Source organism: Aythya marila (assembly GCF_965140915.1).
Source record: "Aythya marila genome assembly, chromosome: 3".
NCBI classification, from domain to species: Eukaryota; Metazoa; Chordata; class Aves; order Anseriformes; family Anatidae; genus Aythya; species Aythya marila.
The window spans coordinates 61,028,300-61,043,036 of NC_139044.1; the positions used below are offsets into that span (position 1 = coordinate 61,028,300).

A 14,737-nucleotide genomic window follows, 5' to 3' on the forward strand; every position below is an offset into this window, starting at 1 on the left:
AGCACCTGAGGGGGTTCCCACTGAATCCTTCCTTCCTGAAGAGAGTCCAGAAAATCTGTCTCGTAGTGAAGCATCAGCACTAGGGCTGAGGACTGGTGGCTCTGCCCTGGATACTGATGTATGGAGTCACACAGACAAGCTTTGAACACTTGTGGCTTTTGTTATGAGATTTACATGGTGGTTATTCTATGCAATTTTAATGAAAAACACTCATTATCTCTGGATCCGTTCATGCCTGGTCACTTGGAGGAGTAAAAACGGCCCAAGGCAGTACAGTGTGAGAATGAGGGTTCACTGGGAGAATCTGATAATTTTCTGTAATTAATTATGCAAGATGACCCAACCCATGCTTCTTCTGTAAAGTGGATCCTCTTGTCTGTTCAGGTGGATTATTGCACAATTTTTGAGCTGTCACTTAGAGGGAAGTGAGGTAGGACAGGTTTAGAGCTCGCCTCCGTTGTGTTGATGAATAGAGAAGACAGAAAGCTGGCAGTCATAAAAAATACATTATGAATGTAGAACTTCTGTAGCACTCCTTGAGAGTGAGCTGAGGAATGAAAACAAGCCGGTCTTCCCCTTTACTGCAGGTGACATGAAGTGTAATACCATGAAATCTGTATGCATCTTGTTTAATAGAACATTTAAAAGACTAATCTGTGCAGCCTTCTTTTCCTCATGCTCAAAAACAACCCCAGAAAACAAAACAAAAAAATAATCTGAGTGAAAATCCATCGCTCTACCAAACCAAGAAGCAAAGACAAATGAAGTCACTGGTTTGTTGTGGAACAGCTTAATTCACATGAAGCACTTTGAGCAGATGTTTGGCATGTTCTGATACTATTTCCAACCTAGCTGCCTATAAAACCTTACCCCACAGAACTGTGGAAGCTCCTTCCGTACAGCTAATGCTGGCTGCTCACTTTTCCTCTTGAAATCCAGATGAAAAGAATCCAAGCCTTGCTTTCACAGTTGTCTAATTGAATGCATAAACTGCTCAGAGCCCGAGATAAAACTCCTGTTTACATCTCAAAGTTCTCCAACAGCCTGAAACACTCCATAAAGTCTCTCAACTGATTTTATAAAAACATTTACATGTGTGATAAACATAAAAGTCTTTTGAAACCGTACCACGAAAATACTCTAACTGGAGCACTAGCAGCTGCTCCATGAAATAGCTGAAGCTGGGGAGTGCTGGCGGGTTAGCTGGCTGGAGGCACATCTCACACACACAGCAGATCCCCACGGACCAGGAGCGAGACCTGTCACCGTGAGTAAATGGGGGAGGCTTTCTGGAGCACCTTGCAGACTCCAAGAGAGGGTGGGTGCTGCCTAGGAGCTGTGGGACTCCTTAGGATGTAGGGAAGAGCATCTCGGGATTGTATAAGGCTTACCATGGCACTTTTAGAGGACAAAACAAAAGATCAAGTTGTTCTGGAGAAGAAAAGTGGTGGGAAAATAGAGAGATAAGGGGGAAAACGACGCTGATCACATGTAAACAGGTTGGTCATGCCTGGCCAAGCCCTGCACCTGATGAGTGCAGCCTGCCCTGTCTTCTCATTAAACTCCTTTGCTAACTTTCCCTGTGTGCATGTGTGTGTACGGAGGTCATCCTGGACCTCTGATCACAGGGGCCGTGTGCCAGCAGCTGGAGAGACTGGAGTGCATATTGCATGGGTACATAAATCAGTGCGTAATCACCAGCAAATATTGAGACAGATTAGCCAAAAAACAGGATGAGAGGTACAGGCACCAAGTGATCAAGAGGCTGCAAACCTGGGCCCGATACTGAAGAGGAACAGAGGGTCTGAAAGTTGGCTACTGAGGAACCAGGAGATGGAAGCCAGTGCCTGAGGAGACTGTGAGAGGTCTGAGGTTTGCTGGTAAGGTTGTAAGCCTGGTCCAGCTACCAGACACGCTGGTTGCATGCATGTCTGTGCACGAGGCAGCGTGAGAAGCAGGGGGCTGGGGGAGAGAAATCGCCCTGTCTTGTAGGGTTAGCCCACTTCTGTCTGGGATGTAGTGATATGTGAATTGGGTGGTACAGACCAGGACTGTCTACACCATGGTCAGGGCACCCTGTGGTCAGGGCACCCTGTGGGGGGACATCAGTCCTGGGAGCCTTGGCCATCCAGACCAGACCAAGGCCCTGGGGGTGAATTTTCTCACCAGTGTATGTGCAGCACATAACAGCCTGTTGGGCAGTGGTGTTGCTTCTCATTAGCTTTTGGGAAAGGCAAAAAATGTGTGTTTTTTTTTTAGTGCTTCTAAATGTTTAGTTGAAATTGTGATGGCTCTCCTCAGAAGCAACGCGTCCTTTTAAGCCTGCACTGTGTGGAGATGGAAAGAACCACAGCTTGGTGTAAGTGCCAAGCTTTGCAGTATAAATGGACAGACAGGGTAGCTAGCAGGAGGATCAGCGTTGGACCTGGAGAACCATTTGCAATTAACACTATTTGGTATTTAATTGAAATATTTTAGAAAATGAAGTATCTAACTAAGCCTGGTTTATGAGATTTTTTCCCTTCTAGTTGTACTCACGGAACAATATTTATCATGGGTGACTGGTAAACTAGGAATAAAACCTGCTTTTGGTGCTCCATAGGTTCCTGCATGTCAGATACTTACCTAGTGAAATCTGTGAGCACACGAGCTGTGGGTAAGTAGTAAAAACGGGGAGTTCAGACACACAGGGAAGCCTTTTACTGTGTGAAGCAGAGAGAATATATGCTCATTGGCCTGGTTTTCTTGCTGCTTGAGAAGGACTAGTGACTGAAACATCACACTGCCCACTTTACTTGCACTCTGAATCAGAGAGGGCATGAATACACGGGGTTTGAGTGCCTGGATGATGCAAATAAAGAAGCTTTCAGATAACATCTGGGCACTGGGGTACTGGTGATGGCACATGTTGACGGCCAAGTGCACAAGACAAAATCTAGAATGGGGAGCTGCAATGAATAATGCAGACAGCAGGGTATCTCTATTAGTCATTCAAGCTATGTCTGAAATTGCCAGAAAGTCCCATCGTTTCTGTGTCTCGGGAACAGTGAAACTTTCTGCCAATGGCAGTGCTCTGAAAGACTGAAATGTGGGCTGTCTAATTGCTGCAGCTGAACTAGCAGGGAGCTGTGGAGTATGGCTGATAAGCAGCTAATTATTAAACTGGAGACATCTTGCTCATTAGCCCCTCAAAGGTCTGCAGAAGAGCTCTGTAGTGTCTTCAGAGGAGGCCTCCCAGGGGACAGACCGCAGAACGAATGCACCCAGCCTGTGCACACACACATAAAAGGGTAACTGAGATTTAAGTTACTGGCGTGATTTCCTTTGTTGTGTTTAGTTACAGTTAGCAACAGCTCAGCGTTAGGTTTGTTGCTAGTTGAAATACAGGTTGAGTAAAGGAACTTGGGTGACTAAGCACAAAATGCATCAAGTGACTGTGGGAGATGCAGATTCTGGAAGAACTGGCATTAATGCTAGCCAGTAGGGACATTATATGAGTGATTTGGGGGTATTTAAAACAGGGTTTGGGCTGTGGAAGTGACAACAGTGACCAAGGGACAACTGCTAGAAGGAGAAATGGGCCAACAACACTGACAGAAACAGCCTGGAGGGTGAGGAAACCTGTGCCTCTTCCAGTGCAGACCGTGGGACTAGCAGTTAACACATCACCCGAGCTTTCTTTGGGCCAGTGAGCAAACCAAGAGCCAGATAAGCAGCTCGACTAACAAAGGCTAGAGAACTAATTCCATGTAGAAGGGTAAATAAAACTGCTGTACCCCAACTGTGACGTGGCCTGCCCAAACCTTGGCTCTTTTTCTAGGTATCATCAGCAATTTGTCTTGGTCTTTGTTAAATCAGTCTCTAGATTAGTCTCTAAACTGCCGGATTAGTTGTGTGGCTCTGGGTACCACTGCCTCTGAAGGTGCAGTCCCTTCCCTGTGCTATCTATGGCATCCCACAGTTGTTCTTGATTTTTCTGTTGTCTTTTCTTCTTCTTTTGTTTTCCTTACCTGTAAAGTACTGCAAACAGACTAAATCTGAGGCTAGCATCTGAGCTACTTTGACTCCATATTGAAGGTGTTAACCGTCCCTTTACTTTGACATGTTTCTGGTTATCCCTCTTTAGTATGAGGTTTATAATCCCGATTTATACCTAGTTCTGATTTTCAATGTGGATTTAAAAGTCAGTGACCTGGACCCTCAACCTGAAACATAGAAAAATCTTGCAACGTTGTTATATCTGAAGGACTCTGATAACGAGACACTTAGCTGTTCCCCTGAGCACCCAATGCCCTTCTGTGACATTCCTCTAAGATACTAGGTCTGTCTGTCTGAAAAAAAATGCTTATTTCTGAGTCAACAGACTAGACAGTTCCATCTCACCCATAAAACGTGTCTGCTGCCCTCCTTCTCCTAGCTGAAGAACCTCACCTTGGTAACTTTCTAGACGTTTCATCTCATTTCTCAGTTAGGAAGGACATTTCTAACAGCAATAATGATCTCTACTGGCATGTATCCTTTCCTATATTTTGAGGAAAATGACTACGTATATTGTCATATTATAAAGACCTCCTTTTATATGGGAAGGAAAACTGGAGAGTTTTGAAATAAAGGTCATTGTAATAAGAGGAGCTGAGTTCTTTGAAAGGTAACCTGGCTAGAGCATCTAATTGCATTAAACCTTTAGAGCTGCCTGCCTCAACACCCTCAGGACACCTATTGTCCTGTGTTCCCTGCCTGAGCTGATAAATGATCTGCACGAGCTGTTGTTCACAGACATAGCTTTAAATAGCCTTGGAAAGTGTTTCTTGAACATTCCTCTAAGGTCTAACATTTCTGACTGCCAGATACTTGTTCTTCTTGACTTACGACTTTCCCTGGCTGCAAGGACGGAGGAATTAAGGTGCTAGCACTTGATAACTCAGGTAAACTAACTAGAAGGCCTCCTTAACCATCTTGTCTAGTTTCAGAGCTTAGCTCAGTGGTATTCAGGAGGTGCTCCTAATACACAAAGAGAATGTGTGTGAAGCCAATTTTGCTTTAAGTCAAAGCTGTCCATGAAATGCGATACACAAGAAAAAAGTCCTGTGTAATTTTGTGTTTGAGGAAGAGGAAGGTACAACGCTGAAAAGGTGTTGCAAAATCATAATGCTTCTTTGAGTCTTGTCACTAGCTCATTAGTTAGTGGAACCAAACCATAACACAGAAGGTTTTGTGTAACTGCATTCTCAAAGCCAATGTTTTCTCAATTTTTGTCTAGCTAGATTAAAAAAAAAAAAAAATGCACTTCTGCTTTTGGGCATTGCCTCGTGATATATTTAAGGCACCCTAAGGCTGAAGTTGCTTTGAAGTCCTTACAATAACACAGATGGGGTGCAAGATAAGGTGTTAGAAATGAATAATCTGTACTGCTCACCTGGTACTTCAGCAGAGAAGGTGCGAAGAATCCATAGCAGAAACTTGTGGAGGTTCTCGCCAGGCTACCGTAGGAGCTGTCATGGCTGAACATGCACACAAGTTATCTGAATGAAGATGGGCAGTCCTAGAAAAAGGGAAGTGTAGCTTATGGTACTTATAAAGAGTACCTTTATGAAGAGTGGCTGGCAAACACAAGAGGAGAGCGTCAGAAAATCTCAGAGGCCTGCAAACTCACTGACCCACAAGAGGCAGGGTGCACATATCCCAGGTATGTCAAACCTCTGACCTGGGCTTGAGGTTTGAGGTCCCAGCACTGGCAAAGCTAGCATCTCAACGCTGGCTTGGGCCAGCCCTGAAACTCGGCTGTCAATGTCATTCAGGGTACTGCAGGGCTACAAGGGAGTGCTAAAGGTAGCATCATTTGGGGTAACTCTTCGTACAGACTCTCCCCACTTACACAAAATGAGTTTTGTACAAGGAAAATAACTCTGGCCTTGGAGCTACATGTTTGAAACATTTCTCCCCTTCCCTTTCAGAATCAGATGATAAAAGTACGCACTCTCTGTTAAATAGGCATTAGCGTTATCTTCAAGTAAGGCTAAATTTTCACCAAACAAAGCACCCCATGGTAAAACTATTAAATTATTGTTCTCCCCATCTTCTTTTATTTTGGCCCAGCTGTTTGCTGTGGTGCAGTGAACTGACTCAGGGACCCGATTCCTCTTGAGAAGGGGGAGCAGAGAGTTTAGACAACACAGATTTATGTAACAGCGTTTGTAATGAAACAGGACCTTTGCTCTTGATTCAACAGAGAACAAGGTAAATGCTCACTGGCATGTTTTATGCATTATCGTCAGCCACGTGCAGAATGTAGAAGAGCTGGATGCTGCGGCAATGTTTGTGGTAAGCTCTTCCTAAACTCTTTCATCTCTGGGATTGACTCTTTTTTGTTTTGTTTTGTTTGTTTTACAAAACTTGTTTCTCCACTAGAAACTACGTCACGCCAGTGAACACTCAAGAGTAATAGCATGGATGAGGCTAGGTTTAAACGAACTGCTTCGGGTGTCTTCCTTTAAAGGGCAACTCTTAAATTCCCCAGCAGAAAATAAAACAAACTATAAGTGTGTTTGACTTCTGACTTTGATCTATAAATACATTCAACGCAAACAATGCGGTGAGATGCTAATAACGAGGAAGCAGAAAGTAAAGATGAGACTCCATCCCTGTGATGGGAAAGAGGAGGCTCTTCAAGGAAATGAAAAATAGCCGCCTCTCCTGTTCCTCAGTGCACTGAGTCACTATCAGAAAGCAGCTGCTAAACTGTTATTCCATCACCTGCTTATATTAGCTATTTCATTTGGTGGCTGCTTAAATAGAAACAATATTTTTTTCTATAGATAATTGAGAATGGAAATGGAGTAACGTTCAAGAACATAAATGCACTGAATAATGGCCATCTCTTGGTTATTAAACTGGTAGTGCTTCATCCATGACTCGCTTACCTCTCCTGGACAAAGGCTCCTAAATGGTTTGGAAAACTATTTGTTGATGAGAAGAACCTTTCTCATGAGCTGAGAAACGTGAGCAGTTCCCTCTGCTACACACCCTGCTAGATGAAACTAATTGCTGTAGTCAAGAGCAGAAAATTCCCGTGCTTCTCACAAACCATGTGACAGAAACTGTTTCACATTGTGGCTGGATGGAAAAAGCTGCAGCACTTGGTTCAGTTCAGTAAGCCGAGCTTTGCAAGTGGAAGCTCGGAGTTCGTGATTTTACTGCCAAGGGAAAGGTCTTGTGCCTTTAACTCTGCTGCCAAAAGCGGCTGCGTTGGCAGGCTACTGGAGGGCTCCTGGCTGACTGCTGAAAACCCCGCGCTGCTACAGGCACCATCAGCCACCCGGTGTGATGGGGGACACGACCCGTAATGCCTGACATGATTATTGCTGGTCAATTAGAGGTGCAGCCCCGGGACCGAGACCTCGAGCCGTGCCTGCGCTGCACAAGCTGACACAAGCTCCTGCAGGCTTGCCAGTCCCGAACAGAGCCCCAGGGTGACCGTCCTCTGCCGGGCTTTCAGCGAGGACAATGAGGAGCTGCAGCCCTTTGGCAGCGTGACGTGGGACCAGCGTGATCCCTCCAGAGGATGCCTGGAGAGCCGCCAAAAAGACGGCCAAACTTCCTTTTGTTCCATTCAGGAGGAAAATAGCCTGGGATTCTCTGTGCACACCAGCAGAAGTCTTTCAGTACATGCCCCCCGCCTTTGCAGCTTGAAATTCAAGGTTAAGATGCTGGAACGTACACTGCTCAGGGATTCTCCTGAACAAAAACCTCCTCATATATTAAAAGCCTGAAAGCCTTAGCTTCATCTGTTCCTGTGCTGGGTTCTGTCTAAGCAGCAATATGCCGAGTGACTTGGAGTGGGGCTTGAAAGGCTGGAAGAGAGAGAGGACATTCACGTTGCTGAAAGACTGCTTGAAAGAACTGGGCTCATTTGTAAGTGAGTAGTATGGGTTCAGCTCTACAAGCTGCTTCTGAAGTTCCTGCTGCTTGTTTTGTTGTTGTTGTTTTCCTTTGCTAAAATCGCTTTTCCTCTGCAAATACTAAATCTGCATTTTTTTCTAGTAAAAAATTGGCTTTAGAACACTGAACATAAACTCAGTATACATTTTATTTTAATTGCCTTGCAGCATTACGTGGGAGAAAAAGATCTGTGCTTCTGCAGTTTACTGATCTGTACCAGCCCAGATGCTGCCACAGGACGCGGAATGGAAAACCTGAGAGACACAGCACGACCCCACAGGGGGATAGCAGCTGGTGGTAGGTGGTGACCTCTCCTTGGATCTCAACATGTTCCTCTCAAACCTCTTTCCTCTTGGATGCCAAGTCTTTTGGTAAAACCAATTCATGGCATGAAGGCATGTCCAAGTTCAAAGATGCTGTGTGGATTTATCACTGTGAGCAATACTCCATGTGCAACCACAAACCTCCTTCCAGGACTCCTAGTGCTTATGTTCTTGCAGCACCTTCTTGTGAACTATACTTTTAAAAATTGGAATTGTCCATCCTGTAAAAAGTCCTGCAGACGTGATACTGACCTCAATGTGCTGGAAAAGCTGGATGTCAGCTGGTATCAGTGTGACTTTATACAGAGGCTGGCAAAACTCTTTGCCCTTCCCCTTTCCTTGCAAGCTATCCTAACGAATCTGATGTGCGTGGACCAGAGAAGTGGTGGATCTGTGGAGGCTTTTAAAAGGATTGAGAACAGTCTAAGAGCGACTTTCTTTAACCTATGCTGGAGGCAAGAGCTTGAACAGTACTTGGTAGTGGTTTCTTTCTCCTTCCTCCTGGAAGCGACCATGTTGCAACGTCACTGTGTGCACACAAGATTCACGCAGAAGGGTGAAAACTTAAAATGAAACTTGAAACTTAAAATTTTAAAGCTATTGCCATGGTTTTGTCTGATCTACTGGAGTCAAGGGAAGCCAGAACAAGCACAGAGAAGTGTGAAAGCTAACAAACAAGACTTTTGGAAGAATTACTATACGCATATACAGTCAACTCTTAGCATATTTCACCCCCACCCCAAGAGGTATGCGTAGCCAATTTCTCTTACCTGTTGCATTTTTCTCTTCTCAGCTCCCCATGGTGGAATTGTTCACTCTGCTGCTGTCAGGACGGATAAGAGGGAAGCACCTTTTCCTGAGGTGCAGGCCTCCTGCTAGACCCAAATCTTTCATGGGATATGGAGAGAGCCTTTTCCTTCACGTGCTGGTCAGAAGCCCCTTCTGCAGCTCATTGCAAGGCTGCTCTGAGCTACCAGGATGGGAAATTTTTTATAAGCAATGTAGTCCGATGACTGCCTCACCCCCTAGATAACCACAGATGTGGGTGCTGGGAATATCTGTCTTTATTAGCATCAAGGGGTGCAGGGCAGGAACAAAGCACGAGGCTATTTCATGCCTGCCCTGAGTACAATAACATTCCAGTCTGGTATCGTGTAAATGTTTGATCTGCTGCTCATATTTTAAGGTGTGGCTTGAGCACGCTCTGCTTGACTGAGGCATAAACAGGTTTACTGCTAGATATACCCATTGATACGGAGTCATTAACGCAAGGTTTGGGGTTCAGGCACTCCTACAACGCTGATGTAGGGAGGATACAGATCTCAGCAGGCTGTAAACTTCCATGCTTGCTTTGGGAATTTTGTGTTTATTTACCTATTTCGATGTCCATTATCTGTGAAGTTTAAGCGAGAGCCCAAGGAAATGTCCAGTGGTCTTCCAGCAAAATATCCTTCCAGAGTTTCACAGGTATTTCTGAGATCACTTTCTACATTCACAATTGTCCAAAAAGGTTAGAAATTAGCTGCCTTTAATGCCAGTGAGGCCTTCCTTGGGAAATTTGTAGAGAAAGTGGATATTATTCAGCATAGAGTAAACCAGGATGTTGTTTTGCAGAGCAGTAGAGCTTGCTGGAAGGGCGGAATAGCTTCTGAAGCAAAGAATTGCATCAAGTGCAGCCACTAGTGGTGGAGGTGGCATGAAATCCCTTGCTTTGCTCAAAGTGCCCCTTTTTAGAAATATACAACCAACTACATTGCCAGTTGTAGGTCAGATCCTGAGTTCTGTCTCTGTGAAATCCACTTGTGTCAATGTGTGTTGTCTTCTAAACCTCAGCCTGCAGGCTACTTACATTTTTAATTTCGTCCTATCCCTAATTGAACTTTGAAAAGAAGTTGTGAAACCCTGAGCTTCACAGTTATATTTAAATGCTAAATTGTCTTCAGGCTATGGTTTCCAGTGAGGTGGCAGGTGAAATCTCTGGGTGTTCTCAACCTGCTGTGTGCAAGATTAAAGAAAACTAACGCAGATCAAATCAACACAAATGACTCCGTCGTTCAAATGCTATAAAACAAGGCTCGCACCACCAGACTGAGTTGATAATAGGGAGCCTAAAGGAACTGTACTCACTTAAGAATAGAGAAACTGCTTGCAATTGAGCCAGGAGCAGTATTTCCAGATCACTGCTTAAACTTCAGCTGGATGGTGACACACGAGTAGAGAGTAATAAATTAAATTCAAAAAGATGAACCTGCAGCTGTTAAAAAACAAATAAAAATGAAAGATTATGTACCTCTGCAAAAAAGGGGACATAACTCCCTGATGTTTCTTCCACATCATTGAGACAAACCCTTGCAGCTCTAGCATTACTAATTTTGCCTCAGCATTCACAGTTCTTCTGGATGTGGCTGCTGACAAGTACAACATCAAATCTCATAGTCTCTGTTGGCACTAGTCCTGGATGAGTCTATCTCAGAACCTGTTTCCTTTTGGGGCAAATTATTAGGTCATGCTGTAATGACTCAGCATGGCTTCTAAAGATTTGCTAGCTTTGAAGGAAGAAAAATTATAGGGACTTAATTCATTCAGTCACTCGAAGCATCAATATTATTCCTAAGCATTAGGATATTTCATGAATACCTAACAGGATAGGCCTTGCAGCCTCATTGAATTGCTGGAGAGCACAAGGCTGACGATGCTGAGGTCTGTCACCGCAGGGCTGTAGAGATGCTTTCAAGGTGTCCCTGCTCCTGCTGCTTCATCAAGTCTTCAGCACTGAGACTGATCACTTAAATTTTCCTGGAAACCAAGAGCACCAAATACAGACTGCCCCTCATATACCAACCAGCATAGCTCATCTCTTCTGAACTAATGAATTCTCAGGGAAATGCCAGCCTCATGTTCATTAGTGTTGCAGATTACTTTGAATCAAAACTCCCTACTGTATTTGCTTTGCACAAATGCTATTACTTTGCCTAGACAAGACTGCAAGGACAGCAAATACGTATACGACGTGCCTTTGATTCAAAGCAAAACCAACTGTCCTTAAATATTTGTGCATGCCAGGGAAAATACTCCTTTCTTTGTTTCAGCAAAATGGACTTAATGCCCATCTCTAACTCCTTTTCAATCATATTCTATTTCTACGGCTAAATGACTTTACTAAATTACTTCTACGTCAGGTGTTTTCTGTACTTGTAATTTCACAAATTGGATTCCTATCTCCTCGTGGCATTTTCTATCTAAGTATTTTTTCCATGTCCATTAACAAGATTAGCTGACATGTGAGACTGAAAAAAACAACTGCAGCTGGCCAGTGCTGTGCATCTGCAGGAGAGTCTTAGAACTCACTTTTTAAAGTAAAAGGTAAGAACTGCTAACTCAGCTACTCTTTGCTTCTCTAACAGTTACCAGGCACCCCACGATGTTAAAAAATCACTTTTTTTCCAGTCTATAGCACTCCTTTTGAAGGTTGCTACAGGCACGGCTGTCTAAAGTGTTACTGAAGTATTCATCACAAATCTACAGGATCTTAAGCTTTAATAGCTGCTGCAGGGGAGAGAAGCTGCACTGGGAATAGAATTGCTTTGGGGCAACAAAGGCCAGAATTTTGGAGAAAGATTTGCAAATTTGTACATAATTTCAAGGGCATCCATCCATTTGGTGGGTTGGTTCCCAGCTAATGTCTTGACATGGGGAAAACACTGCAGGGAAGGTAGTTTCTGGTAGTTTCTGTTTCTGGGGTAGTGTGGATAACAATCCTCTTCCCCTCCCAGTCTGAGTCACTGATCACGCTCTTATATTTTGACAGCTGAATAAAGAGCATCCTTGTACAGAAGTGAGCATCCCTTTTTCTCAGAAGTGAGAAATCCGTAATTGGAAGAGTGAGCTGAGTGAGAAGTTGATTTACAAACTGCAGCATTTTTACTGTCCCATTATTAGTGCAGTTTTCTTCTCCACTAATGGGGTCAGAGCCATAACTACATATTTCCTAGACAATTCCCTCCTTTGTCGGCATGCTGGAACGTTGTGTTTCTACGACTCTGGAAGAGGTTCCTATAGCCTAAGAAGAAAGTCCCCAGTCCTTGATCTCCTGATATGTCCCATCAGGATGGGATGCTGCCCAGCAGCAGTTTCTTACACCTCTTGGACTTGTAGGGAAATCAGTGTATTGCATTTTTTTCTGCTTTTGCATATTTGTGGGATTTGGGACTGTTACAAGGACTCATTATAGCATTGTGCAAGAAGGTAGTCTCCTGTGAAAAGGATGTTAAAGTTACTGATTTTTTATCAGCTGTATGGACATAAGAACTAGTTAATAGCTAGCTAACCCATGAAATACCAGCGTGGGCTGCTGGCCAAGCTGCACCTGTTTTGAAACATAACTCAAAAGGTATATAAGGCAACTACCTGATCTATAACAAGTAGTGTATGTGTCCCAGGTCTAATTTAAAGCATTTTTAAAGAGGGATGATAAATGGAAAAATTTCTTGATCTGTGTTGTTTTTATTAATGCCTTAACTGAAATGTTAAAGTTGCTGCGGAGCCTTAGGTAGTGATTCATCTGAATGCAGCTGCATAATGCATCTTTTGCAGGAGTTTCCAGTTGAGGCACTTAGTGGTGGTATGTCTGGAATCTCTCCGCTCCCTCCTCTCAAAAGGTTTGAAGGACAAATAATTCTGCTCCCCATCCTTTCTGTAACCTAGCAAGTACAGTGCATCCATTGTGCTGGCCAAAGGATCCTGGCTAACAATAATGTATTTGTTAACTGGGTTTATACATCACTGTTTTGTTTTGTTTCCTATAAATGTTTAAATCAAGGGTAAACCTCTTGTGCTGTGCTATCTGTGAATGAAATCTGGGAGGGTTTTTTTTATTTATTATTGTTTTCAAGGTAAAAGCCAAACTGGATTTCTTTGGCCACCAAAATGCTGCTGCCTTGGAGACTCTTTCATCACCTGGACAAGCATCAGCTTCCCTGACCCGAGTTCTCTGTACACTGAGTAAGGCTGTGCTCCGTGTCAGGTACCCTCATACTTGTGAAAGTCTGATATCAGGGGAACTGGGGGTAGACATGGAGCAGGCATACCCAGCAGCAAAATGATGGAGCTGGGAGAAGAGAGCAGAACAATTTAATGTTCCTTTACTGTATTTTAACAGGGAGGCTCAAACCCTTAATGATACCTTAAATAATTGCTATAGATGTCATCTGGGATTCCCTTACATGTGAACAAGCAGTCTGCATCTTGCCTCGAAGAGGCTGAAATGGGTGTATACCTACCACTTGCATAGCTTTCCAGGACTTAAAATAGTCCTGGAAACTTAAAATAGTGCTGCATGCTCTTGTGTGAAGGTGTCCTTAAAGCAGAGCAGGTCAGTGCAGCTTGCGGGCATCCCAGTGTGCTCTGAGCAGGGTACCATGAGGACAGGGTCTCCGTTTGGTGATGTGCAGGCTTGAGAAGGAAGAGAGGATAAAAATCCATGCACCAAAACATTCTCAGCTTCAAAAAGCAGTTTTCCTGTGAACAGACAAATTCAGGAAGGTGGCATCACACTTCTGCCCTCACAGTGTAGATTTCTGACTGTGAGACTTCTGTGTGATTCTATAAAAATATTAAAAGCCAGACATTTCTCTCTTAAAAGAGACAGGCTTTCCATTCTTGTGCTTTCCTTGCACTGCTCCTTTGACAGAAGCAGAGATCACAGAATCTCAGAGTGGCTGAGGTTGGCAGAGCCCTCTGGAGGCCACCTGCTCCAACCCCTGCTCCAGCAGGGCCACCCAGAGCAGGCTGCCCAGGACCACGTCTGGATGGTTTTTGAAGATCTCCAAGGATGGAGACTCCACAGCCCCTCTGGGCAACCTGTGCCAGTGCTCTGACAGCTGCACGGAAAGAAGTGCTTCCTGATGCTCAGATGGAAAGGCAACCAATTGCACATTAGTTTCTGCATCAAGGTAGCTTCAGGACCCTGAAATGTAGCAAACAAAAATCTGCATTGCATAACTCATGTTTTAACTTCAACGATGAAGAAAGAAATGGTAACTCAACTTCTGCTTGCATTCTGGATTGTCTTATAAATTCCTGCACCTGGGTGCATCTTCAGAGAGGCGCAGGTGGTGCCCTGCATTGCTTCTGCAGCCACCCAGCAAAGGAGGCCTGAGCACAAGTAGAAGCTAACTGAGCTGCAAGCAGACTTGTCAAGCAGGTGATAAGCCTTCTCTTGAAGAAAGGACCAGGGTCTCAACCTCTGCAGTAATTTTAAAACTACTGCGTTGTTTCTAATGATTCTGCAAACTAACATTTAAAATCCTTCCACCACAAATCTAAGAATCTCTTTACTGTGCATGTTTTGTTAGAAGTGAATGGCTCAGACACACCACTAGAGGGAATAGTTTATCTGTCTTTCAAGTGAGTATGACACGGGCTCTATGTAGCTGACATAGGGGATTTTTGAGGAGGGAATATGGGTCTTTAATTCT

General features: G+C 44.0%; 2 protein-coding genes across 8 annotated transcripts in view; one reads left to right on the forward strand and one right to left on the reverse strand.

Moving 5' to 3' along the window:
* GJB7 (gap junction protein beta 7) overlaps positions 1-9,354 on the reverse strand; it is a 33,184-nt gene extending 23,830 nt beyond the window's left edge. Inside the window, exons 1-2 of one of the 4 annotated variants that reach the window (XM_082758339.1) lie at positions 9,032-9,354; positions 5,417-5,542 (exon numbers count right to left, since the gene is read on the reverse strand). In XM_082758339.1, coding sequence (XP_082614465.1) covers positions 5,417-5,509 — 93 coding nt within the window. In that variant the 5' untranslated portion in view covers positions 5,510-5,542; positions 9,032-9,354. Of the gene's footprint in view, positions 1-5,416; positions 5,545-9,031 lie in introns of those variants that run through there. The other 3 variants (XM_082758343.1, XM_082758341.1, XM_082758340.1) reach the window with 3 other exon arrangements.
* CFAP206 (cilia and flagella associated protein 206) overlaps positions 1,145-14,737 on the forward strand; it is a 32,193-nt gene continuing 18,600 nt past the window's right edge. The window contains exon 1 of one of the 4 annotated variants that reach the window (XM_082758335.1): positions 1,145-1,267. The gene's annotated coding sequence lies outside the window, so the exon portion shown is untranslated. Of the gene's footprint in view, positions 1,268-13,188; positions 13,285-14,737 lie in introns of those variants that run through there. The other 3 variants (XM_082758333.1, XM_082758334.1, XM_082758336.1) reach the window with 3 other exon arrangements.